The sequence below is a fragment of the Bos indicus x Bos taurus genome, chromosome 7 (assembly GCF_003369695.1).
Source record: "Bos indicus x Bos taurus breed Angus x Brahman F1 hybrid chromosome 7, Bos_hybrid_MaternalHap_v2.0, whole genome shotgun sequence".
Lineage (NCBI taxonomy): Eukaryota > Metazoa > Chordata > Mammalia > Artiodactyla > Bovidae > Bos > Bos indicus x Bos taurus.
In genome coordinates, this window is record NC_040082.1 from 57,278,638 (window position 1) to 57,306,432 (window position 27,795).

The following is a 27,795-nucleotide window of genomic DNA, read 5'->3' on the forward strand; positions in this document are numbered from 1 at the left end:
TGATATTAAAATGTTTAAAGAAATCAGATAGGTCTTTTCGAGCAATGGGGTCCTTCCCCGTGAACACACTTAAACAAAATAAAGAACCTCTCCTCCACCCCAGGAGACTGCCCAATTTCTCCCTCTCAACAAATGTTTCCTGAGGGCCTACTATGTGCAGAGCCATGTTTTGTAAGCCAGCCTCTGTCTTCAGCACAGAGCCACCCTCTCTGGAGTTTCTTCACTCCCTAATACTTCCCAGAGTATACCTTCTAAGCCCAAGTCCTTTACCACTGAGAACCCCCAGACTCCTAAGTTCTGGTTCTCCAGCTCTTACCCTTGAGTTTCAGCCATCCTTCCAGGTACTCAGCTCTTTCTCTGCAAACATGAACATAACCATCAGCCTCTATACCATTTAACTGCATTTACCCCACCCTTGATCTGATGGGTAGCGTTCCCAAGTCTACAAAGGTTAGGCATGGGGAGGAGCGTTCCCCACCAATCTCTCCCCACCCACATCTCATGGTAGGAAACAAACCATAGTGAAATGCAGGTCCCACCTGAAAACTGCCCCCTACCCTCTGCTATACACAGAAACAGCAGATTGTCATTTTGAAGTTTAGGATCTGCTGACCTCCCTCCTAGACACCCAAGTTTTGCACTGGCTGAGCTGGACAGAAAGGAGATATCTGACACCAATGAGATTTGGTTCTCATCTCAGTTTTATATAATTTCTGCCAAGGAACACTCTCCAGGACAAGGCTCAGCTTTGTTCTTCCTTGATTTTTCAAGAAGGTCCATGAAACTTGCCCTTGAAGGTCAATATCTATTAACTTGCCTTTCTCCAATCTACCTCCCAAATGAAAAAAAAATGTTAAAAAGCAAAATTCCATATGTCTGGGGGTGGTTTGGCAAGAGGCAGATTTCTCGGGGAGAGAGAATTTGCGGGTAAAGGGTTAAACATTAACACACTTCCCTGGAAGGTCTCTTCTTCCCTGTTAATGGAGCCCAAGTGCAAACCTTGGCAGGAATCACACATTAGCTCATGACAGGTGTAGGCTTCATGCTGGTTGCCGCTGCATTTCCAGCAAAAAAAAAAAAAAAAATGGGGACATGGGGACTACTCCATGACACAGTAGGCTGGAACAGATTGCTTTGCAGAGATGTCTTCTGGCTGAAATAATTCCCTGTAACAACTTCCTTGACATGCTGTCAGGATGGCCTGTTTCCAAGGTAATGGCTGATGCACGGGGACATAACAGACATCATCTGTGGTCTTCCAGAGAGAAAGCCGCCAGAACAGCCCCACTGCACTCTTCCAACAGAGCCATTCATTTATTCAACAATGTTTATGGAATCAGGTCCCTTGCTACACACTACTCAGCAGCCTCCCATTCTCTCTGCATCACGATATTGCTCACTTTTTACTCTAAATCAGGAGTTGTAAACCCAAATAGCTATGGGAGCCAGTCAGATAACATAAATGACCAAAGCAGGTTATTGACAACAAGATAGACCCTGCCTGGACAAAGAGAGAAGCACTTTCTGCTCTAGTCAATGGCTATAACTTCAGAATGCTTTTCTGGAAGAATTTTTGCAGATGTCTTCTGATAGAAACTGTTGCTGCTGCTGCTGCTGCTGCTGCTAAGTCACTTCAGTCGTGTCCGACTCTGTGTGACCCCATAGACGGCAGCCCACCAGGTTCCCCTGCCCCTGGGATTCTCCAGGTAAGAAAACTGGAGTGGGTTGCCATTTCCTTCTCCAATGGATGAAAGTGAAAAGTGAAAGGTAAGTCGCTCAGTCATGTCTGACTCTCAGCGACCCCATGGACTGCAGCAGACCAGGCTCCTCAGTCCACAGGATTTTCCAGGCAAGAGTACTGGAGTGGGGTGCCATCGCCTTCTCCCTGATAGAAACTAAGTTCATATAATATCCTGACACACAGTCAGGATAGTCCAGGTCGTGGGCTGAACAGTGTCCCCTAAATCATGCCTCCCTGGAACCTCAGAAAGTGACTTTATCAAGAAATAAGGGTTTTGCAGATGTGGTTAGTTAAGTAAAGCTGAAGATTAAAGCATAGTGGATTAGTTGTTGTTGTTCAGTCGCTCAGTCGTGTCTGACTCTGTAACCCCATGGACTGCAGCATACCAGGCTTCCCTGTCCTTCACCCTCTGTGACCCCATGGACTGAAACACACCAGGATTCCCTGTCCTTCACCGTAATGGATTTAGGTCCACCCTAAATCCACTAAATCCAATGACTGGTTTCCTTGTAGAGGAGACACACAGAGATACAAACACACAGGGAAGAATGCCATGTGAAGACAGAGGAAGAGAATGGAGAGATCCACCTACAAGTCAAGGAATGCTGACCACAGGAAACAAGGAGATAAGCATGGGACCAGTCGGCTGGGAATAGGACCCTAATGGGGTGGGGGGCAGCATTTAAAACAGCAAAATCTTTCAATGAAAGAGAACGAAAGTATATATGTTTATGGGCCTCTGTGCTACATGATCTTCTATCTGAACTACCACAACAACTCCACATCTATCATAACTGCTTTCAGTCAACTCTCTACAATGCACTGAAGAGATCTTCTAAAAACTCACGTCAGATGATGTCACCCATCTTCCTCAAATCCCTTAACGATGTTCACTGCTCTTCCACTAAAGAGTAAAATCCTTATCATGGCCCACAAGGCCCTGCAGGCTCTGGCCCCTGCTCCCTCTCACTCTCTGCCTTCCGGCCTCTCTGGTTTCCTCTAGTGCTCCCTGTGCTCTCTTTAACTCTAGGACCTTTGCGTGTGCTGATCCTCTGCCTCAAACATCCTCATCTCCCACCCGACTATGTGCCTAAATATATACACACAAACATGTGTCCACACATATACATACTCGTCTCAAATGGCTAATGCCTCCTCATTCTTCACCTCTCACATTGCTCACCATTTCCTCAGGTCAACTTTCCCTGACCCCTATCCCAAAGTTAGTCCAGTGTTTTTCAGATACTCTCATGGTACCATATTCCTTTCAAATCTAGCATCTCCTACCTAAATGCATGTGATCACCTGATTCACTTCTGCGAGACCCCCACTGGATAAACCATCCCGCATGCCTAGAATGGTCCTTGCCATATAGCTCAGGCTCATAGGAGGCTCTACATTGTTGTACGCTTAGGGGATCTATATGATTGGTTTTCCCCCGCTTGAGGTTTAACAGTCTCTCCAGCCTCCAGCTCCTCTCCAGGGACCCCACAGAGACTGAGACAGAACTGTGTTTGAATGTCTCCTGCAGAGGTACAGGTCAGCAGCAGACTGCCACAGGGACAGGGGCTCTGGGTGCGGCAGACCTGGGTATGGCATAAGCCCTCTTGGAGGAGGTCGCCATTACCCCCACCAAAGAGCTGACAGAACTTACATAGGACTGGGAAACAGACTCTTGGAGGGCACAAACAGAACCTTGTGTGCACCAGGACCCAGAAGAAAGGAGCAGTGCCCCATAAGAGACTGACCCAGACTTGCCTGGGAGTGTCCAGGAGTCTCCAGTGGAGATGTAGGTTGGTGGTGGCCTGCTGCAGGGCTGGGGGCACTGAGTGTAGCAGTACATGCATGGGACCTTTTGAAGGAGGTGGCCATCACCTTCACAGCAGGGAGGAAACACAGCTCCACCCATCAACAAAACCAAATTAAAGATTTACTGATCCATTCATCTGCTGATGGACATCTAGGTAGCTGTGGTACATATACACAATGGAGTATTACTCAGCCATTAAAAAGAATACATTTGAATTAGTTCTAATGAGGTGGATGAAACTGGAGCCTATTATACAGAGTGAAGTAAGCCAGAAGGAAAAACATAAATACAGTATACTAACGCATATATATGGAATTTAGAAAGATGGTAACAATAACCCGGTGTACGAGACAGCAAAAGAGACACTGATGTATAGAACAGTCTTATGGACTCTGTGGGAGAGGGAGAGGGTGGGAAGATTTGGGAGAATGGCAATGAAACATGTAAAATATCATGTAGGAAACGAGTTGCCAGTCCAGGTACGATGCACGATGCTGGATGCTTGGGGCTGGTGCACTGGGACGGCCGAGAGGGATGGTATGGGGAGGGAGGAGGGAGGAGGGTTCGGGATGGGGAACACATGTATACCTGTGGCGGATTCATTTTGATATTTGGCAAAACTAATACAATTATGTAAAGTTTAAAAATAAAATAAAATTAGAAAAAAAAAAAAAAAAGATTTACTGAGCACAGCCCAGCCCATCAGAACAAGACCCAGCTTCCCCCTCAGTCAGTTTCTCCCATCCGGAAGCATCCATAAGTCTCTTATCCTTCTCCATAGGAGGGCAGACACACTGAAAACCACAATCACAGAAAACTAACCAATCTGATCACATGGACCACAGCCTTGTCTAACTCAGTGAAACTATGAGCCATGTAGTGTAGGGCCACCAAAGACGGAAGGATCATGGTGGAGAGATCTGACAGAATGTGGTCCACTGGAGAAGGGAATGGCAAACCACTTCAGTATTCTTGTCTTGAGAACCCCACGAACAGTATGAAAAGGCAAAAAGATAGGACACTGAAAGATGAACTCCCCATGTCGGTAGGTGCCCAATATGCTACTGGAGATCAGTGGAGAAATAACTCCAGAAAGAATGAAGAGATGGAGCCAAAGCAAAAACAACACCCATTTGTGGATGTGACTGGTGATAGAAGCAAGGTCCAATACTGTAAAGATCAATATTGCATAGGAATATTAGGAATGTTAGGTCCATGAATCAAGGCAAATTGGAAGTGGTCAAACAGGAGATGGCATGAGTGAACATCGAAATTTTAGGAATCAGAGAACTAAAATGGACTGGAATGGGTGATTTTAACTTGGATGACCACTGCATCTACTACTGTGGGCAAGAATCCATTAGAAGAAATAGGGTAGCCATCAGAGTCAACAAAAGAGTCCAAAATGCAGTACTTGGATGCAATCTCAAAAACGACAGAATGATCTCTGTTCGTTTCCAAGGCAAACCATTCACTATACAGTAATCCAGTCAATGCCCCGACCAGTAATGCTGAAGAAGCTAAAGTTGAACTGTTCTATGAAGACCTACAAGACATTCTAGAAGTAACACCCCAAAAAAGATGTCCTTTTCATTATAGAGGACTGGAATGCAAAAGTAGGAAGTCAAGAAATACTTGGATAACGGGCAAATTTGGCCTTGGAGTACAGAATCAAGCAGGGAAAAGGCTAATAGAGTTTTGCCAAGAGAATGCACTGGTCATAGCAAACACCCTCTTCCAACAACACAAGAGAAGACTCTATACATTTATGGACACATCTAAAACCAGCTTGAACATCTGGAAGTTCATGGTTCACATACTGTTGAAGCCTGGCTTAGAGAATTTTGAGCATTATTTTACTAGCATGTGAGATGAGTACAATTGTGCAGTAGTTTGAGCATTCTTTGGCATTGCCTTTCTTTGGGATTGGAATGAAAACTGACCTTTTCCAGTCCTGTGGCCACTGCTGAGTTTTCCAAATTTGCTGGCATATTGAGTGCAGCACTTTCACAGCATCACCTTTTAAGATTTGAAATAGCTCAACTGGAATTCCATCACCTCCCTGCTGCTTACACGGGGCCAAACCACAGTGGAGGTAATGAAGATAATGGCAACCTCCTTCGAAAGATCCATCTGGTTATGGATCTCCATCTATGGACATCACCAGATGGCCAACACCGAAATCAGACTGATTATATTCTTTGCAGCCAAAGATGGAGAAGCCCTATACAGTCAGCAAAAAAAAAGACCAGGGGCTGACTGTGGCTCAGATCATGAACTCCTTATTGCCAAATTCAGACTTAAATTGAAGAAAGTGGGGAAAACCACTAGACCATTCAGGTATGACCCACATCAAATCCCTTACAATTATACAGTGGAAATGAGAAATAGACTCAAGGGATTAGATCTGATAGACAGAGTGCCTGATGAACTATGGATGGAGGTTCGTGACATTGTACTGAAGACAGGGATCAAGACCACCCCCAAGAAAAAGAAATGCAAAAAAGCAAAATCACTGTCTGAGGAGACAGAAATAGCTGTGAAAGAAGAGAAACATCTGTGAAAAGAAGAGAAGCCAAAAGCAAAGGAGAAAAGGAAAGATTTGCTCATTTGAATGCAGAGTTCCAAAGAACAGCAAGGAGAGATAAGAAAGCCTTCCTCAGTGATCAGTGCAAAGAAACAGAGGAAAACAATAGAATCGGAAAGACTAGCGATCTCTTCAAGAAAATTAGAGATACCAAGGGAACATTTCATGCAAAGATGGGCTCAATAAAGGACAGAAATGGTATGGACTTAACAGAAGGAGAAGATATTAAGAAGAGGTGGCAAGAATACACAGAAGAACTACGCAAAAAAGATCTTCATGACCCAGATAATCACAATGGTATGATCACTCACCTAGAGCCAGACATCCTGGAATGCAAAGTCAAGTGGGCCTTAGGAAGCATCACTACGAACAAAGCTAGTGGAGGTGATGGAATTCCAGTTGAGCTCTTTCAAATCCTGAGCTCTTTCAAACCATCATCAAAGTTGATGCTGTGAAAGTGCTGCACTCAATATGCCAGCAAATTTGGAAAACTCAGCAGTGGCCACAGGACTGGAAAAGGTCAGTTTTTATTCCAATCCCAAAGAAAGGCAATGCCAAAGAATGGTCAAACTACAGCACAATTGCACTCATCTCACACGCTAGTAAAGTAATGCTCAAAATTCTCCAAGCCAGGCTTCAACAGTACGTGAACCATGATTCCTGAGGTTCAAGCTGGTTTTAGAAAAGGCAGAGGAACCAAACTGCCAACATCCGATAGATCATTGAAAAAGCAAGACAGTTCCAGAAAAACATCTAATTCTGCTTTATTGACTATGCCAAATCCTCTGGCTGTGTGGATCACCACAAACTGTGGAAAGTTCTTAAAGACATGGGAATACCAGACCACCTGACATGCCTCCTGAGAAATCTGTATGCACATCAGGAAGCAACAGTTAGAACTGTACATGGAACAACAGACTGGTTCCAAATCAGGAAAGGAGTATGTCAAGGCTGTATATTGTCACCCTGCTTATTTAACTTATATGCAAGAGTACATCATGAGAAACGCTGGGCTGGAGGAAGCACAAGCTGGAATCAAGACTGCTGGAAGAAATATCAATAATCTCAGATATGCAGAATCACCACCCTTATGGCAGAAAGCGAAGAAGAACTAAAGAGCTTCCTGATGAACGTGAAAGAGGAGAGTGAAAAAGTTGGCTTAAAAGTCAACATTCAGAAAATGAAGATCATGGCATCTGGTTCCATCACTTCATGGGAAATAGACGGGGAAACAGTGGAAACGGTGTCAGACTTTATTTTGGGGGGCTCCACAATCACTGCAGATGGGGACTGCAGGCATGAAATTAAAAGACACTTACTCCTCGGAAGAAAAGTTATGACCAACCTAGACAGCATATTAAAAAGCAGAGACATTACTTTGACAACAAAGGTCTGTCTAGTCAAGGTTATGGTTTTTCCAGTAGTCATGTATGGATGTGAGAGTGGGACTATAAAGAAAGCTGAGCACCAAAGAGCTGATGCTTTTGAACTGTGGTGTTGGAAAAGACTCTTGAGAGTCCCTTGGACAGCAAAGAGATTCAACCAGTCCATCCTAAAGGAAATCAGTCCTGAATATTCATTGGAAAGACTGATGTTGAAGATGAAACTCCAAATACTTTGGCCACTTGATGCTAAGAACTGACTCATTTCAAAAGACCCTGATGCTGGGAAAGATTGAAGGCGGGAGGAGAAGGGGACGACAGAGGATGAGATGGCTGGATGGCCGACTGAATGGACATGAGTTTGAGTAACCTCCAGGAGTTGGTGACGGACAGTGAGGCCTGGCGTGCTACAGTCCATGGGGTCGCAAAGAGCTGGACACGACTGAGCAACTAAACTGAACTGAACTGAACCAACCTCTTTACTTCAACAGCCCTTGGTTCATACTTTTATTATAGTAACAGTTCACATTTTGCACCATTCTCTGAGGTTCATTTCTGTCTTCTGACCACTGGCCATCCTGTGGGCAGCTATGATGCTGTGTTCGTCAGTGCATTACCCAATATACAGTATGAAGACCTTGTCTTACTTAGTATTTGTTAGACTCTTAAAGGCTTATTTAAAACCTTGCCTTGTTATGAGAGTAATGAGGCCTTGTAGAGACGTGGGAGAGTATGGCACAGCAGTTAAGAGGGTGGGCTCAGGAGTCTAGATCCCAATCTACTTTGTGCTGGTTCTGCGGGATTTTGAACCTGTTACTTCACTTCACTGTGCCTTATTCCTCACCTAGAAGATGAAGATAGGACGGTACCCACAACAGAATGACACCGTTAAGACGTAAAATGCATACGCGCTATCTATGGTTAGTGCTACCTTTTCTTGATGGAGTGAGCCAATGTTCTTCTTTACATTAATAATTCTGATAATGAAAGCAGCTATTTTTTTCTAAGATGGAGATTTTGAAACACACTTGAGGGTTGAGGGAAAGGCTTCACTGGAGAAGGAAGAATTCAAGATGCAAAAACTTAGGAAGTATAATGAAGGGACCTTTCCCAAAAGTAGCAGAAGAGAAAGGGGATAAGATGCTCAAGTGAGGGAGGGGAGCTCTGAACAGGAGGGCTACCCCTTTACAAGGCCAGCTCTGCTATGCAGAAAACCATTAGCAATGCCAGATTCTACACTGCATGGATTCTCCTCTCTTGTAAATGCCCTGCTCAGATGGGGCTAAACTCAGTTCTACCAGTTGTTCTCAACTAGGGGCTTTCCCCTACCCCTAGAGACATCCAACAACCTCTGGAGACATTTTTTGATAGTTACAACTTAGGTGGGGTGGGAAGTGGGGTGAGGGAGAGGTGACCACTGCCATTTAGTAGGTGCAGGCCAGAGACGCAGCTACACATCCTATGCACAGAATAGCTCCCTCCCCCAACAAAGTAGCATCTGGTCCAAGGAATTAGGTATGCCGACATTAAAAAACCTTGCTCTAGACCCTTGGTCCCCAACCAGTTTCATGGAAAACAATCTTTCCATGGGCTGGGAAGGGGGCAGTTTCGGGATGATTCAAGTGCACTAATTTATTGGGCACTTTATTTCTATTATTATTACATCAGTTTTTACCTCAGAGCATCAGGCATTACATCCTGGAGGTTGGGGACCCCTATTCTAGACCATTACACGTCAACATCTAGGGTTCCTGGACCTATACTCACAGACATCATGTCACAGGCTTCGGTAATTTAGTTCCGGCAGCAATTCAACTAGCCTGTTTGTCCAAAGAAGAGCCTTCCACAATAATCAGTGTGATTTAAAACTTTGTAGACCATAAAATAGTTTGCTCTGATCCAAACTAAATCTTTCATCTCTTCCAAACAGACCTCCAAGTTCCCTGTTGTGACCATTGTTCTTCAGAAGGGACCACGGAGCCTCAAGGAAGCCCAGGCTGTTCAGTGCATGCAGGAAATTTGTGATTAATCACTTCAACCTGCTTGACTTTAACAGAGATTTTCCAAGCCCTGTTTATTGTTCCGCTGCTTGGCTGCTCTGAAGTTATCTATGACTGAAGTCTTAACATTTATTTGTAGAATTGAAGAAGGTATATTTTTACTCTCACATCCCTTCCAAGTCCCTGAATTAGATTAGTGTGAACTTTCCAAAATAAATTCACCTTTGAGCTGAAACTGAGCATGGAAAGTTTCAGCCCAAAAGGATACCTTATTGGAAAGTGAGAAGCAAAGGAAAGTGAAGATTATAATGGATATTTTTGTGTAACTTCAGCACTCCAAGTTACAAAGGAAAAAGTATTTGTTATGGAAAGAATTCTCTAACAGAGTTGATGTATGCAATCCAGGGCTGATGTTCCGTCCCTTTTCTTCAGACTCTAAGAAAAAATAACTGGAAATGAAGAGAATGGAAAAAATCAGCAGGCACATGTGGATCTAATTCTGTACCGTGTCACTGGTTAAATCCCAAGGAAAGAATGTTTTATCAGGACGAGAAAAAGGCAAACCATCAATAATAGGAAGGAAGACCTCTGATTCCTTCACTCCGCACACTTAACTTGTTGGACCCTGACTGTGGTCTAGCAGTGTTCATCAACAACTCAAAGTTAACATTTTACGGGGATGGCCATCATGATTTTCTCCTACAGGAAACATTCTCAGAGCTCTGGGTGATTTGTATTATAGATAGATGTTCGGGCATTTGGAACTTGTTTTTTCTCTTGATACTCAACACAGAAAAATATTTCTCAATCACCTCCAACCTCTGAAAGATTCAAAATCTGAACAATTCGAAAGCATTCACCTTTGCAAAACTCCATTCATAACCATAACTATGACTTTGTCCCATAAAACCCAAATAAAATTCTGTTAATCAATGCAGCATTAAAACTAGCACAACAGTGCAACAATTTTTTAAACTGAAAAAAACAAAAAAGAAAAAGAAATTGCTAATTCCAAATAATTTTTAGAAGCAACAGAATGTTTCCCCTTCCACTGCCCCTCCCCCAACATCTCCCATAAAACAACACACTGTCTTGTACAGAAGATAAATATATAAAATGGATAAAAGAGAAATCGCTCTAGTAAAGCAGTGTTCTAGAAGCTCAACCCGCTCCCCTGACTGCTCACCCAGTGATCTTTTCTGTCCTCTACTGACTGTCTGGATACATACACACATGAAAAAAATAGTTTCCGATTTCATTTTTCAATGAACTGAGTTGGCACCATTAAGGGTCAGTTCTTATTTAGGCCACAGGAGCACAAACTGACATCTCGCAAATTAATTTTTAATAGCTCACATAAATTATTAGGGAGTGTAATTTGGGCATGTCAATTTTTGTTTTTACTTTGCTAGATTCTGTCTCATTTGCATGGTTATTATTTGCCTCCCCCAAAGCAGTTTTTACCTTTTAGAAAAAAAAATTAATATCTTACCAAGTTCCCTTTTTGTTTTTTGGTTAATATTTCTTTTCAACTGTCTGCCTATTGGCAAATGAGAAAAGATAAAAGGGATAACAATCCTTCTACCTTATCCTTCACCTATAACATGATCCAACTGCTAGACATGTCTATGGAATTAGCCAAACTGACATATACTATACAGTTATAAAAGGGTCTTACCATTATCTCCTACACATTTTCATTTACACAGTCTTTGTGAATGTAGGATGCTTGCATTATGATATGTGTCACCCACTGATGGTCTGGTCTGTTTCTTTAAATGTCTAGATACAGATCCTTGCCAGCCATCGTGGCCCTATGGACATACCTCCCACTACCTCTCATCAAAATAACCATATCTCAGGGGGGAGGGATAAACTGGGAGATTGGGATTGACATATACACACTAATATAGATAGCACACAGAACTAATAAGAACCTACTGAACAGCATGGACAACTCTACTCAATATTCTATAATGACCTCTCTAGGAATAGAACCTAAAAAAGAGTGGATACATGTGTGTATAACTGACTCACTTTGCTGGTGAAAAGATAGCCTTCATAATGGAAGAAAATAATAGCAAATGAAGCAACTGACAAAGAATTAATCTCAAAAATATACAAGCAACTCCTAAAGCTCAATTCCAGAAAAATAAATGACCCAATCAAAAAATGGGCCAAAGAACTAAACAGACATTTCTCCAAAGAAGACACACAGATGGCTAATCAACACACGCAAAGATGCTCAACATCATTCATTATTAGAGAAATGCAAATCAAAACCACAATGAGGTAACCATTTCACGCCAGTCAGAATGGCTGCGATCCAAAAGTCTACAAGCAATAAATGCTGGAGAGGGTGTGGAGAAAAGGGAACCCTCTTACACTATTTGTGGGAATGCAAACTAGTACAGCCACTATGGAGAACAGCGTGGAGATTCCTTAAAAAACTGGAACTAGAACTGCCATATGACCCAGCAATCCCACTGCTGGGCATACACACCGAGGAAACCAGAACTGAAAGAGACACATGCACCCCAATGTTCATCGCAGCACTGTTTATAATAGCCAGGACACGGAAGCAACCTAGATGTCCATCAGCAGATGAATGGATAAGAAAGCTGTGGTACATATACACAATGGAGTATTACTCAGCCATTAAAAAGAATACATTTGAATCAGTTCTAATGAGGTGGGTGAAACTGGAGCCTATTATACAGAGTGAAGTAAGCCAGAAAGAAAAACACCAATGCAGTATACTAATGCATATATACGGAATTTAGAAAGATGGTAACGATAACCCTATAGGCGAGACGGCAAAAGAGACACAGATGTAAAGAACAGTCTTTTGGACTCTGTGGGAAAGGGAGAGGGTGGGATGATTTGGGAGAATGGCACTGAAACATGTATATTATCATATGTGAAACGGATCACCAGTCCAAGTTCGACGCATGAGACAGGGTGCTTGGAGCTGGTGCACTGGGATGACCCAGAGGGATGGGATGAGGAGGGAGGAGGGAAGGCGGTTCAGGATGGGGAACACTTGTACACCATGGTGGATTCATGTCAATGTATGGCAAAACCACTACAATACTGTAGAGTAATTAGCCTCCAATTTAAATAAATAAATTTATATTAACAAAAAAAACACATTATTAATAAAAATACAGCAAATAGTGAATATAACAGAAAAGTAGCAGACTCACAGAGCTGAAGCTAGTGGTAAAGAACCTGCCTGCCAATGCAGGAGAACTAAGAGATGCTGGTTAGATCCCTGAGTTGGGAAGATCCCCCGGAGGAGGAAATGGCAACCCACTCCAGTGTTCTTGCCTGGAGAATCCCATGGATGGAGGAGCCTGGCAGGCTACAAAAAAAAAAAAAAAAAAAAACTGACTCACTTTGCTATACAGCAGAAACTAATACAACACTGTAACTCAACTATACTCCAACTAAAAAAATAATAATAATTAAAAGACAGAAGACCCAGATTCCCATAAGAAGAAATACAGATCTCCAATCAAGGCATCTTCCAAGGGCATGTCTTTGGCACAGGCCACCAAAATCAAAACACTCATAACCTACAGGATATGTGTATACTGGGCAATTCTATGTTTTTTAATAAAAGCATTTATTAAAATTCACAGGACCTTTAATTTATACTTGGAATGTGAAGACATCTTAAACTTTTTTTTATCAGAAAATGATCCCCCAAAATGTATATATCACCAAAACAATAATCAGCATCTCCCGTCTGTAATCCTGCCAAGAACCTGTACAAGAGGAGCAGCAGCAGGTGACAGGCCTGTGGAAGCTCACGTTCCCTCAGATATCTTCAGCGTTCCTCTCTAAGACTCGTGGGGAAACTAAAGCAACTGGAATTGTGGCTTCTTCCTGGCCAGTACTGGGAAATAATATCCCCAAGGCTATGCATCTTACCTGATGGTCCACATTTCCAGGGAGGCTGAACTCAGACAGTGTACTTGGAATGGCACGTGCTTTGTACTATTTCACTTTAGAGAAATTAAAAAAATTAAGCAATCCTGGAAGAACTCCATTTTCTTCTTTAATTAAAAAAGATTTTTAAGTTCCTCTTGAAAACTAGTTACTACTTTGAGCAGGAAGGAAGGGTTTGAACAGCTGTCCCTGAGTGAGTTAGGACTTTAAGTCTCCTGGACTTAAAGATTAGCTCACATCCCAGGCCCCTACAAAAGGAAACCGTATACGCAGAGCTTTTGAGACAATCGTCAGGAATACTTCTGTAACAGTACTAGCAGGTCAGCCAGATCTAAAAGACACTTGAGTCCGGAAATGTACCCTAAGACAGCAAGAGCCCAAAGGGTCAACAGTGGCTGACTGGACATTTGATAAAATCATTTGTTTTCTGACTAAAGCTCTGCTGGAAAAAGTCAAACTTAACAAAAACAGAATGAAAATAAAATAGCCGTATAAATGGGCATCTGCCACTTGAGTCAGAGTTTTCTCAGGCAGAATGAACCTGTACAGATCATGTGAGGTTAAAAATACATTAAATGCAATTTCCTCTGCTAAGTGAAGAAGGCAGATGTAAGGGAAATACATAATCCATTTTAATAAAATAAACAGCAGGATAAAAATTTTTTTCCGTATGATTATCTGAGCACCGAACTAGGTGTGAAAAGATGTCTATGATGCCAATCTTCGTAACAGAGAAAAGGGTAAGAGAAAGGAAAGAAAGGGAGTTTTAAAAAAAGAGACTGGTTGTCACTGGATATAAAAAATATACACAGCCTCATAGTACGGAAAATTAAAACTAAAATGTTATGGTTTTATTATAAGTGTGCAAAAATTGAACATGCACAAAAACAAGAACTGGAAGGCTCCAAAAATGGAAACTCTGCTTGCTTTCTGGATGAAACCATGAGTAATTTTCATAAAGTCATTGCATTTTTGCAACATGGAATATGAAAGAGTCTCTACCTGTACTTAACATGCTTTATAACACCCAGGCTAGAAAGATAACATCAGGACAAAATGAGGTACATTTGAAAAGTGAGTGAGGACAGGATGCACGGAATCGAAATGGATCACATACAGCCTAAAGAATTCCAATGGTTTGCACAACGGGACAAGAAATGAAACTGGTCCCCTCTCGTGATTTCCTCAGGCACCTGGTGGTCTGGAGTCTGTGACCTCACAGGAAGCCGAGACCACCACACCAGAGCCGCACAGCACTGATGGAAAAAGCCAAATCACAACTAAATTTATATGAAACACGTCCCTAAGTCGGTCAATATGGCAGCAAGATGCTTGATTTAAATGGTGGATAAGAAACTGATCAGAAAAAAAAAGAATTTAAGGAAATAAAATATTAAAAAATGTAAATGTGACGGAAATTATAAACAGCCTAAAGGTCCTCTCCCTTCGGGAACAGCTGTGTCTGCTAATCCCTCGAGGAGTCCTCCCTGCGATCGCCCTTCCTTCCTTCCTCCATCTCTCTAATAGCTCCCTTGTTCCTGTTGGACAAAACTAGTCCTTTGTGGCTGCTCTCAGAACAACATTAAAAACAGGAATAGGGAAATTGTAAACAGGAGGCTTCTGGTCTACAGGCGAAGACACACACAGACCTCTGAGGCCTACTTCATGCTAAGCAAAGAAACAGATCTTTGTTGCTAAAGGGATTAGGGCTGCGGGATTTCGGAGGCACTGCTAAGGCATTCAGCTGGACTGAAGTAGGGGCTTTGTAAAGAGATACCTCCATTAGAGGTCTGTGAGCGGAAATCATTCATACTCTTTATACAATCTGGGTAATGTGATAGTACTGGACTGTTAAACGCCTCTGGTGAGGCAGGGTCCTATCTCCTTGAATGGTAAATTCTTCAGCAGCTAAATAGATGGTGGTGTAATTACCTTCACTGACTTTTTTTAATTTGGGGGGTTGGAGGGGGGGGGTCTCCCACCTTTAACCCTTAGTGGGAGTAATGTTAAAGGATCACCCAGAGCCAAGGAGGCAAAGTCTACTCAAGTTGGTTCACAGGTAGCCTTCAGACTTGCTGCTGGCATCTTACGTTAACAAAAATGGCACAACTCGGGACTTTGCTGGTGCTTCAGGGGTTTAGAATCTGCCTCCCAATGCAGGGGATGCGGGTGTGATCCCTGGTCGGGGAACTAAGATCCCACATGTCCCGAGGCAATTAAGCCCACACCACAATGAAAGATCCCACATGCTGCAACTAAGACTCAACCTCTCCAAAAAAATAAACATTTCAAATGGCACACTCTCAGGATCACCTGCACAGAGGCAATGCCTACTTTGTTCCTGTGTTCACCATGATGATCAAAGTCTCCATCACTGCCTCATCCCCTGCACTAGGCCTAGAATGCCCCCAGCCTACCTATCTAACTCCTACCTACCCTATACCTGCTTCTGCCTTCTGGCCCCTCCTTGCCTCGCCCTCCCCAAGTTGGAATGGTGGCCCACACAGCTCCCATTACATTCCCCGTAAACATGGAAACTCTGTGTATCTCTTTATCCCAGTAGGTGATGAGCTCCAGAAGGCAGTGGCTTATTTACCATTGCACCCATGACACCTGGCCCTTTGGAGATGCCCAAAGCTGCTGTCCAGAGGAGGAGTGAGGTAACTGGGTTGCCTTGTCTTTAGATCAGTTGGGAAGACTATCTTCCTATGTTTTTGAGTGGCTTATGATGAATTTATTTTTTAACATCAGTGACCCCTACCCAGGGAATGCAGAGGGTCTTATGAGACCAGTTAGGTGGACAGTTAGGAAAGAAATACAGGACCTCCAAGGAAGACAGTAAGTGGTCTCTTCCCCACAGTCAGAAGCTTCCTCAGTGACCTCACCAGTCCCAATCCTGCCTCCACATTCTTCTTGGCTGAGGAAGTAGCAGCAGCAGAATGAACATGTTCTTTGAGTTCATATTTAGAGTCTCTGGATCCAAATATTCATTACGGTATTACCTTCTATAAACTTCGATAACTTCTCAGACCTGATTCCAAAAATTAATGTCAAACTATTTAGCTCTGATGGCAGGGAAGGAATGCTGTCATCAGAGCTAAGACACACTTCCCTCACCTGGTTGTGATCAAACCTATCCCAATGGCCAACAAATACATTCTGGAAAAAGGACAGCTCTGGGTAGATGTGAGGTTTTATGGTCATTTCATTTGGAAGGGATTCTTGGTCTGTTTATAACATGGACCTGCAAATACAACAAGGGCTTTGCAACAACAGCTAGAAGGCTGGTGATTTTCTCCACTGATACTCTCAGTTCCCTGGGATATGATCCTATAAGAGCACGGCCTTGGCCATCACTAATTGATAGCTCTTTCCACTATTCACAATTTTCTATCTGGATCATTTCTCTCCTCACCATCTGGCAGGTGGGTCTCTCTGCTCTTACATTATTAACATCACTGCAAAAAGCAGTTAAATATGGAAAGAAGGAAAACAGCCTTACCTTCAATTCTGCCACTTAATCACCCACTCAGCCAACAAATGCTGAGCACCTACTATGTGCCACACACTGTGTTAGGCACAGAGAACAGGAAGAATCAAATGACAAAGGATGCGATGTGAAGAGAAAGGAGCCCAGAGAAACAGAGTGGTTAATGTCCTGGTGGCAACCTGCACAAGGCATGGAAGAACAGAAGGAGTTCAAGGAAGGCTCCCAAAAACTATGAGAATTAAGCCTAGAAGATTCTGAATGAAAAAAAAGCCACAAACTTTTGGGACAACTGAAGAAATATGAATGTGGACAACATATTAGATACTGTATTGATACAGTTCTTGGATGTGATAATAGCATTGCAGTTACATAAAAGATCTCCTTTTTCTTAGATACAAGCTCAACTATTTATGAGTGAGGAGTCATCAAGTCTATAAATTATGTTCACATGGTTCAGAAAAGGACTTATCTGTATACATATAATGTATGTACACAGAGGGGATAGGGAAGAGAGAACAAATATGGCAAAATGTTAGTGAATCTAGGTATAAGAATATTCACTGTACTATTCTCTTCATTTACTGTATGTTTAACAATTTTGAAAAGTCGCTGGATAAACAATTTAAAGTATGCATATACAAATGTACGTGTGTGTGTGTGTGTGTGTGTGTGTGTGTGAAAGAGAGAGAGAGAGATTACAAGGGTTAAACACCACACTGGAAAAAGAAAAGCACAAGTCAGATAAAGACAGAAGGGAAGCACTCCAGGGAGAGGAGGTGGCTGGAGCCGAGGACTGTGGATAGTAGTTGGTATGCACTGAACTGCTCCTGGCCCAGAAATGGCACTTGTACAGATCTGTCAAATGAATGAAAGAGTTAAACAGCATCATTACGCAGGGAACTGCAAGCAGATCAGATTAAAGTAGGTACAGAGGGCGCGTTAAAGAGAGTGACCTGATTGGGCTGTGGGGGCAGGGCGCCTGTCACAGAGGCCTTTGTATATTCTGCCAAAGTCCTGAGACTTTATCCTGGGCAACGGGAGGCATAAACAGAAGGTGATGGGGTCAGATTAGCATCCAAAGGGACCACCCTGCCAGTCAGGTGTCACGTGGAGTGATGGAGCACAGACCTGGAGGCAGAAAACAAGGGTACCAGTCAGGATGCCTCTGCTGCCTTTGCACAAAGCCCTGACTCTCATCAGCTGAACTAATCAAGAGACTCACTAACCAACACAGCTGTACGCTTTGAGATGACAGACAGCAGATGTGGTTGACTCAGTAGCTCACCAACATAACCATGGGCCCAGGTGCCCTCTCTCTCCATTCTACCACTTTCAGTGGTGGGCTCTACCCGCAGACTGCCTTTCCTCACCTTCAGAGGGTGGTGACAGCAGTTTCCTAGAGTGACACATAGGCACAGCAAGGACCACAGTGAGAAGGGAATCATCTCTTCTTTAGTCTCCTTCTTAGCAAGGAAAACTTTTCCAGAAGCTTCCCAGCACATCCTTCCTTTCATCCCACTGTTCCAGACTGGGTCACAGATCCATTCCAAAACCAACCACTATCAAGGAAATAAGATGAAATATTTGGCTTAGAATAATAATTTATACACAGGAAGAATCAGTTACTCTGAGTCATCGCCTGAAACACTTGAGAAGCTACTGGTCCAAGCAAAAGATGCTAGAAGCCTAAACTATGATAGTGGTGGTAAAAGATGGGGGGATAATAATGGACCTGAGGAAGTTATGTTGGTGGCATTTGATGGTGGATTCAATGGCAGGGGTGGGAGGAAAGAAAGATACCCTCCCTCCATATGTCCAGCTCCAATGAGTGGGTAGAAGCAAGTGCCAGTAACTGAGCAAAAGTGTGCAAGAGGAGGAGGGGAGGGTTTGGGGAAAAGTTGGTCTGGGGCACATTCAAAGTGAAAGGACTGTGGACATCAGAATAATTGGCTTGAGCCGTGAACCAATAATTGGAGTATATGAGTCAAACCGTTATCCCAGACAGGTGGTCCATACTCAGACATGGTTCTCAGATGGGCTTTGGTCCATACAGACATTTTTGAACCAACATTCAATCACTGAGAGAGTCCAAACAGGATTATGTATTTCTGGCTTCTCGGGGAAAACTGGAAAATCTGGCAACATGGGTCCTAAATTCCTACATGTCAACAGTTGGCTGGAGCCCAGTGGCAGCCATTCCCTTCAGCTAGAACAAGAGGTTCTCTGGCCTGCCACACTCACACAATCCATTTCACTCACTGACTTTATCCGCAGATCCCTGAAGGCATTTCCATCTGACGCCTTGCTCAGAACCCCAGGTTGCGGGGAAGGGGGAAGAGGTCAGAGCTGCAGTCAGACATCTGGTACTCGCTAGCATTTAGATGGTGGTCAAAACCCTGGCTGTGGATGCCATCACGCAGAGACAAACTGGAAAGAGAAGTGGGTCAAGGAGGTCACCCAGAGTCATCAATTTTTTAGAGACAGAGGAAAAGAACTTCATGGAGGAGAGAGAAACTGGAATGGAACAAGTGAGCATGAAGTCTCAGGAGTTAAGGTAAGAGTTTGGAGTTAGAGGCAGTGTTCACCTGTGCTGAAGGCAAGAGGAGATCCAGGGAGAGAAGGGCCCAAAGGAAACATGACATTGGGAAATGAGTCGTGGGTGCCCTGGAGCTGCCTTGGTGGCACAACAAGGGAAGAAGCTGACGGAAATGAGCTGGATAGACGATGAGAGGAAAACGGACATGGTACACACAGATCGCTTAGTACACACAGATCATTCAGGTAAGAAAGGGAGGAGAGAGGATGAACAGAAGCTGGAGAGGTTAATGAGTCGAGGCATGAGCCTTTGGTAGGGTCAGAGAGACTTGGATGTCTTAAAGGGACAAAAGAAGCCAGTGGTGAGAGGAGGCTATAGAAGTTAAACTAAAGGGATAAAAAACAGAACTGAGTCCAAGAGGAAGGAGTGGGAGAACAGGTCATGCATCGGTCAGGCACAGATGCCTGGATTCACTGCACAAAGGACTCAGAGGCTGGAGGATCGGAGGTGAAGATGAAACCTGTTGGCAGATGAGGATGTTCAGAAATGTGAGAGCTATAAATGGACCTTTCACAAAGCAGGGACTTAATAACCTTTAAAAGGGATGCTCCAGGTGTTCACCCTTTCCTATTTAGGTACAAACGCCAAGATGGGGAGCCTGGGAAGGCTTAGTGCCACGTGCCCGGACCTACAAGCAGCAATGCTAGAGGGCAGAGTTGGCTTTCAAGCCCTAGAGCAGAAGGAAGGAGGTGCACACCAGATGACAGCACAGTGCTGGATCCATTCAGGTGCAGGCCCTGGTGGGGACGAACGTCTTGCCCTCTCCCAAAGGAGCTGCCATAACCAAGGCAGCAGTAAATTAACTCTACTCAGAGAGGCCAGGGGATGCCCAGCCCTCCCCCATAGGTATGTCAATCCATCTGCAGAAAAAGTTTCCATCTGCCTGATGCTGCACTTGATTCTGAAGCGCAAGACATGTTGGTGCCACCCTTACCCAAGGCCTTTAGGCTTCCTTTAGAGGAGGTATTGGCCAAAGCAATTTTTGGTGATTAGAAAGCATCTCACAGCATTTTTCTGAAGCAAGTTTCTATCCTGGGGAATCAGGCAGATTCTAAGGCAACTGCCCTGGAAGCCCATGGTTGAGGTCGAGGCTCTCACTGTGACAAAAAACCTTCCTGGTTTGGGGCTGCAGAGCTAAAACGGCTGCCCGAGGCCCTTAGCTCCGTAACGGCATCACGGGCCACATCCCATGATCATGGTGGAAGGTCTGAGGAGCAGGGAAAGTTTCCACAACACCACATGTGGGCCCTGGGCATCCAGTTTCAGATGTGATGGCCAAATTCTCATTGACTGTCACCTTAAAGTATGTTCACAGAGGACAGAGGTGAGAGGTGACTGAGTACCATCAACAAGGAATCCCCATGCCCACCAGTATTCTTCGCCTCTGCTCTCCCTTTTCCCACATTTTAATGTAACTTCCTAAGCATAATTAGTTGTGTCTTCTGTGTCTCATTTTATGGTGGAATTGCTATGAGGAAAAAAAACACCAAATAACTCCTTTAAAAAAAAAAATGCAAGAAGAGAAATATGATGCCCAGAAAGGCCAGTATCTTGATATTCAGCATCTCTAGAATAACTAAGATTTAGCTGATGTTGAAAATCTCCATGTCTTAAAGACTATCTCTGATCTTCAAAATAATAATCATCTGTTTACAGCCCATGCACTGGACAAACCAATATTCTTTAATTCCTTCTAAAAACAGAGGGCATTAAAACAGAATCAAGGTTCTAAGAGGGAGGCATGCTGGCATCATTTCATCCACTTCGAATTACGTGGTTAAACCCAGCATGCATCTCCCTAGAGGAGAAGTGGAGTCTTCTTGCAAGAACATGCTAAATGCCAATCTGTCAGAAACAATTTGGAGGTACTGAGTTACAGAGATGGAGAAGAGAACAGACCATCTCTTGAGGTCCCCATCTGCATAGAACAGTTCTGCCTCTTAGAGATGATGTACTCACTGTCCTTAATCAACTGCCCCTGCCTAACAGACACGGTGCCATCCATGTCGGGGACACAGCCATCCAGGTCTACGAGAAGCTTCTCTTTTCCTGGTAGAGCTGGATGCCCAGACAGACAATTGTAATATAACAGCATATTACAAGAATCAAAGGCTAAGGGGAACACACCCCAAACACCACCATTACTTATCTATTCATGTGAAGAGGGCACCATTAACAGCCAACCTCATGTACTACTGTAGGCGCTTAGGACTGGTTTCTCAATGAGCACAATGACCCTCTGAGGTAGGTGTCCTTATCTCGACACTCTGAGTGATGCCCAAAGTCACTAGAGTGACTTGGTCCAATTCCAAAGCCCTCGCTCTTTTTACACCAAGCAACATCTCAAGTGCGTGCCTGCGTGCTCAGTTGCTCAGTCGTGTTTAACTCTCTACAACCTCATGGACTGTAGCCCATCAGGCTCCTCTGTCCATGGGATTTCCCAGGCAATAATACTGGAATGGGTTCCCATTTCCTCCTCCAGTGGATCTCCCCAACCCAGGGATCTAACCTGCATCTCCTGCACTGGCCACCTGGGAATCCCAACATCTCAAGTACCATTTTTTAGATATAGCCTTTCCTGACTCTTTGTACTTCTGTTAAAGGCAACTACCTTCATCTGGAAAGACAGTCATTTGTCTACTTGTCAGTTTTATAGGACTACAAACTTCAAAGGGAGGAATGGCATCTCTTTATGTATTTTATGTGTGTATCGTTTTTTCTAGGTAAGGGGTGCCTCTCTGATGAGGTGATACTTAGGCAGATCCCAGAAAGAAATAAGGGCAATCCTGGAGGATGGGGAATGGGAGGGGGACATCTCAGCAGAGGGCATAGCCAATGCAAAGGCCCTTTATCAAGGGGCAGGATTGAGGAACAGAACCTCCACCTCCACACCCCTATCTTTCTGTCCCTCTTCCCTGCTTTAATTTTCTTCAAGGCATTTTTTTGCTCTTGACATCATGTGTATGAGTTTACCTGCTTACTGCCAACATCTCAACTAGACGTGAGCTCTAGGAGGACATGGACCTTATTTTCACCATTGCTCCTTAGAGCCTAGAGCCAGTCTGGCATATGCAGGGGACTATACATACTTGTTTAGAAACATATGAATAAATGCATAGAGTATTATACACATTTTAAAAACTGTTTATTTTTATTACGCACTTATCCTGTACTACCACTGAACTAAGTACTTTATATACACTATTGCATTTAATCCTCATGAAACCCCTATTCAGGTGTGTACTCTTGACTGCATTTTACAGGGGGTGAATCTGAGGTTAGATAAAGCTTGCTTATGGTGACTCAGCCAGTAAGTGGTGGAGCTGAGATATGAACCCAGATCTGATCCAAAAACCTGTAGCTTTTAACTAAAGCATTATTCTCCCACATGAGAATCCCAAACAAATGCTCATTGGATGACGTTAAATTATTCAGTGCAGAGGAAGGGGCAAGGTCAAAGACGATGGTATCCTAGAATTTGGAGAGCAGGTTAAAAGGTGCCTCATTCCTGTATGGAAGCTAAAAAGACCCAACATAAAAGATAGGAGGTTAGCTGAATGTGTGCATTTTCCTTCAGAAATTCATCCACATAAGAAATTATATCTAAGTGTGTGACTTCTAAAGTCTCTTAGGTTTCATGACTCAAGAGGAAGACACTGATTTCAACGTAGCAAATGGCAGAGAAGGTCAGACCTCAGAAACTGTCATACAATTAGGGGAGGAGAGCTATGATGACAAAGTTTTTGGTGACTCCAAGGAGAGACTGAACAGGGTAAGAAGACCCCAACAGAGTTTACTCGGGAGACCCTGCCTATGGTGGGTTGGAGAATTTTGCTCTGCTGCAAGGTCAATGACAAAGATGAAGCTCAAAGGTCTCTGTCCAGAACAGGTTAGATAAAATATCCCACCAAGTCTTACTAACTCCATTGCTTTGATTTCATGCTCACTAAGAGCAATCCAGCTCCTTTATACTGAGAATGCAATTCCCAGAAGCATAGCACAGGTTTTCTCCTCCCAGCTACATTGCTAAGTTAGCGCTCAGGCTGATGAGTCAAGCTCTGCTTCTAGTATGGGAGCTCCAAGCCTGCTCAGCCCTGACTGAATTTAACACGGGTTCCCCAGGCAGTAGGTCAGAGTGAGGCCCTGGGCTCAGACGTTGTCAGGCAGCAGTGGGGCCAGGTCTGCCTTCACTGCCTCTACTGGACAGGTCATGAGCATTCCTCTGTCCCACAGCTCCTGACCCCGGGTGAGAGCATGGCCACAGAAACAAGTTCACCGATCCTAGAATCTTGGTTGTCACTAAATAACACATCAGTCAGTTATTTTTTTTCTTCTTCTACCATAAATACAAGTTAGGTTTTCCAACATCAAGCCACCTTTCCCTCCTGACAAATGGTCACTATAGGCAGAAATTAGTGACAAACGGTCACTACAAACTCAGTTTGTGAGTTGAACATCAGTGTATTCACAAGCAACATTTCAAACCCTTACTGGTACTCTGGACTAGATACTAAACTTTAGATCTCTCAGTTTTGAAACGGAAAGGTGAAGAAAACATTTTATAAAGCATAATACTGAGTGATTTAGAAATTAATAATGAACCATGTTTTTGACTAGCTACTATGTATAGAAACTGTGCTATGCTTCTGGGAATTGCACTGGCCCCAGCACACTCTCAGAGGTGGCAGAACCAGCTGGGCTCACCTCAGGCTGAGTGTCTCCGCCCCAAAGACAGAGTGAGTGATTTGGCCTTGTCGGTTCTTTCAGGGTTTATTAGCCTCAAGGAGGGTCGGCCCCCTGAGCCTTGCGAAGCACCCCCAACCCACCCACACTGTCTCTCAAATTGACCAGAGCAGGCCTTGTAACTATCCAGCTGGGTGAGTCAGTCATCCTTCCAGATCTTCTGTCTGTTGACTACTCTTAATTGCAAACGCATTTTCTTACACCGTGCTCCAACTCAGGCAAACAGGAGACAGAAACACATGACAGCCCTCAACGTCAAGGGGCATCAAGGTGCTGGGAGCATGACCTGTTCTGTCCCAGGTGCTGAAAAAGAAGTAAGTACCTTCACTCAGCTCTTCTTTCCTCCAAATTGAAAGCAGCTCTGCTGACCTAACCTGAGCTACAACCACATGCCACATGGGCTCTACGGTTCCTGGCTTCTCTGAATCAACATCTACCTGGCCGGCACGAAGGCCTACCAATGTGGCAAAAACAGGCTGCCCTCTTCCTTCCTTTGAAGCATTTTAAGGTAAAACACATGTGATCCATCTAGCAGACAGCCCCTCAGACTCTCCCTCTGAGCCATTCCAATCTTCCATGGTTGCTTCCACTATGACCCAAGACAAACCCCTAACTGAGAGGCCTCTCACACTGGTCCCCGGGTGGTCACTCCAGGCTGCTTCCTCAGCTCAGAAAACAGCATCATGTGTCTCTCAAGACAGAAATAACCTGGGAATCAGCCTTGTGTGCTGTGCTAAGTCACTTAAGTCATGTCCAACTCTTTGCAACCCCATGGACTGTAGCCCATCACACTCCTCTGTCCATGGGATTTTCCAGGCAAGAATAATGGAGAGGGTTGCCATGCCCTCCTCCAAGGGATCTTCCTGACCCAGGGATCAAAACCACATCTCTTATGTCTCCTGCATTGGCAGGCAGGTTCTTTTCCACTGGCACCACCTGCAAAGCCCCAGGGAATCATCTTTGATCTCTGCTTTTCCCTCAATCCTACACGCTCCCCCTCATTCTACCTCCAAACCACATCAAAAACCAGTCCATCTCTCCCCATCTCCACTGTCCCTTCTTTAAGTTAAGCTATTGTCAACACTCACCTAAGGATCCTGAATAGCTCCTGACAGGTCTACCCACTTCCCCTCTTAGACTCTGGCACATGACTAGTCATTTCCAAATCCAGTCTCCTCTTCTTGGGGAGTTGAGAACATGACTATCCATACATTTCCTAGGCTCCCCTGTAGCTAGGTTGGCCATGTGACTCTTGACTTGCCTGTGAAATGTGAGTAGAAATGATGTGTACTACTTTTGCATCATTTGTTTAAAAGGAAACTGCTTGCCAGGATTTCCTCTCTGATCCTCTTTTTGGGAGACAAGGAGCTGCGGCAGCCTTGACCACATAGATGAACACAGCCACCTAGGGAAGGTGAACAAGAGAGGTGGTGGTTCAGGTCCAGGATGACCTTGTGGAGAAAAGCTGCCCCCGGGGCTGGATAACTCTGGCCAGTGTGTCAGGAAGACACTAGAGGATAGCATGACTAGAAGCAGAGAGATCAGTGTCAAGGCTATTGTAGAATCGAGGATGGAAGAGATACAGCTTTGACTAAGGTGCTGGTAGACTACTGAAGACTGTAATGTACCCAGATTCTGGATACAGATTATAAACACTATCAACTGAATTTCCTGGTAAATTCTACTGGGGGCACGAGATTAGAACTCAAGGACGACTCCCAGGTTCTGGGCCTGGGGAACTGGGTGGGTGGGTGACCCATGAGCTAGGATGGAGGGAGAATGAAGGTGGAGAATACCTGGAGAGGGTGCTCGGGAATTAAATTTTGAATCTGCTTAAGAGTAGAGGTTACCAGAGACTGAATCTGCAGTCAAGACTACTTGGATGTGAATCCTGACTCTGATGCGTAACCCTATGACAACAATCTAGTTACTTAAATCCTGAGAGCTTCGGTGTTCCCATCCACAATACAAGGACTAAGAATGGCCCCTATCTCACAAAGTTTATGAGGGAATGCACGCATTCCAGACTTTGTTTTGCACTCTTTTGTCTTCAAAAAGACTCAGAACTTCTGAGATCAGGAAGAAATCTTCCCTCATCTCTATGTCTGCTTATCCCATCTCAAATAACACTAAGCCCCCAAGATTCTGAAAGCAAAGATGTGGCTGTTTGCTATGGTCTGGGGACAGCTGTGAGGAAGCTTTCAGAGCAGCTGGTACAGGCATCTAACTAGAACATTCTCTTCACCTCAGATTCCTGGCAAAACAAGGCCTACAGTTAGAAGGGAAAGGTTTTAATTACAAGGCCACCTGTCCAGCCATCTGAAGCCAACCCCAGCCTTTGGCTGGTTCCCTGCAGGCATTGGGGCATTTAGGGGAATGGTGCTCAGAGTCGCTGATGTCTTTCACATTTCACAGCCCTGTATAATCAGGGAGAAAACCAACAGCTCTCAGAAACAGGCACCCATTACCGCTCCCCTTCCCCATCTGTTACTAAGAATGGAGACAGATAGCGAGGGTTTGAGTCATGGAGAGCCTGAATTCCATCCCCTCCTTTCCTAGGGTCAAGATGAGCTGGCCCTGAAACCAAATGATCTTATGCTCTCAAAGGTAAGTACATTTCTCTAATTCCCTCTCCAAATGAAGATAAGTGGTTTCTAAATTTTTGTTAATTGTCCACTGACATATTTAGACAGACAAATATATGAAAGACAAGCTGGCTATATTCAAACCTGTAAATTCAGAATCAGAATTAATAGAACCAGGAGTTGGTGATGCACAGGGAAGCCTGGTGTGCTGCAGTCCATGGGGTCACAAAGAGTTGGACACAACTGAGTAACTGAACTGAACTCTCAACACAAGGAGAAAGGAAGGGAGAAAAGGGAGAGAGGGAGGAAAGAGAAAAGAAAGTAAAAGTAATGACACATTTTCAGGGGTGTCAAACTTTGGGAGATTGTAGAGGACAGAGGAGCCTGGTGGGCTATATATATAGTCCATGGGGTCACAAAGAGTCAGACACAACTTAGTGACTGAACAACAACAACGTTATTTAAACCATGTATCAACATACAAAAAGTCAAATATTTCCAACTTCAGCTTCTTCTTTCTTAAAGCAATAGACAAAGGCCCCAGAACAAAGAACCCAAGAACAAAAGGTACCACCAGGATTAATTAAATTGCAGATGGTGGCAGAAACCAGTTTCATTATTCATTAAAACAGTTTTCATTTCCTCTAGGGCCCATAGCTGGACTACATTTCCCAATCTTCCTTGCAGTCAGTGTGACCATGTGACTGAGTTGTGGCCAGTGGAAAGGGAAGAAGTGATGGATGCCATTTCAGGCCTAATTCATTAAAAACTCCCATGGGTAATTTACCACGTTCTATCCCCTTCTGTTGGAGAAGGCAATGGCACCCCACTCCAGTACTCTTGCCTGGAAAATCCCATGGACGGAGGAGCCTGGTAGGCTGAAGTCCATGGGGTCGCTGAGAGTCAG

The 27,795-nt window shown here is 44.0% G+C and overlaps 1 protein-coding gene across 10 annotated transcripts in view; it reads right to left on the reverse strand.

The window, feature by feature from the left end:
• LOC113895217 overlaps positions 1-27,795 on the reverse strand; it is a 453,671-nt gene that overhangs the window by 239,161 nt on the left and 186,715 nt on the right. The window contains exon 6 of one of the 10 annotated variants that reach the window (XM_027546119.1): positions 32-357. The exons of the other annotated variants lie outside the window; for them this stretch is intronic. Within the exon in view, the coding sequence (XP_027401920.1) occupies position 357 (1 nt within the window). The 3' untranslated portion in view covers positions 32-356. Of the gene's footprint in view, positions 1-31; positions 358-27,795 lie in introns of those variants that run through there. 10 annotated transcript variants of the gene reach the window in all.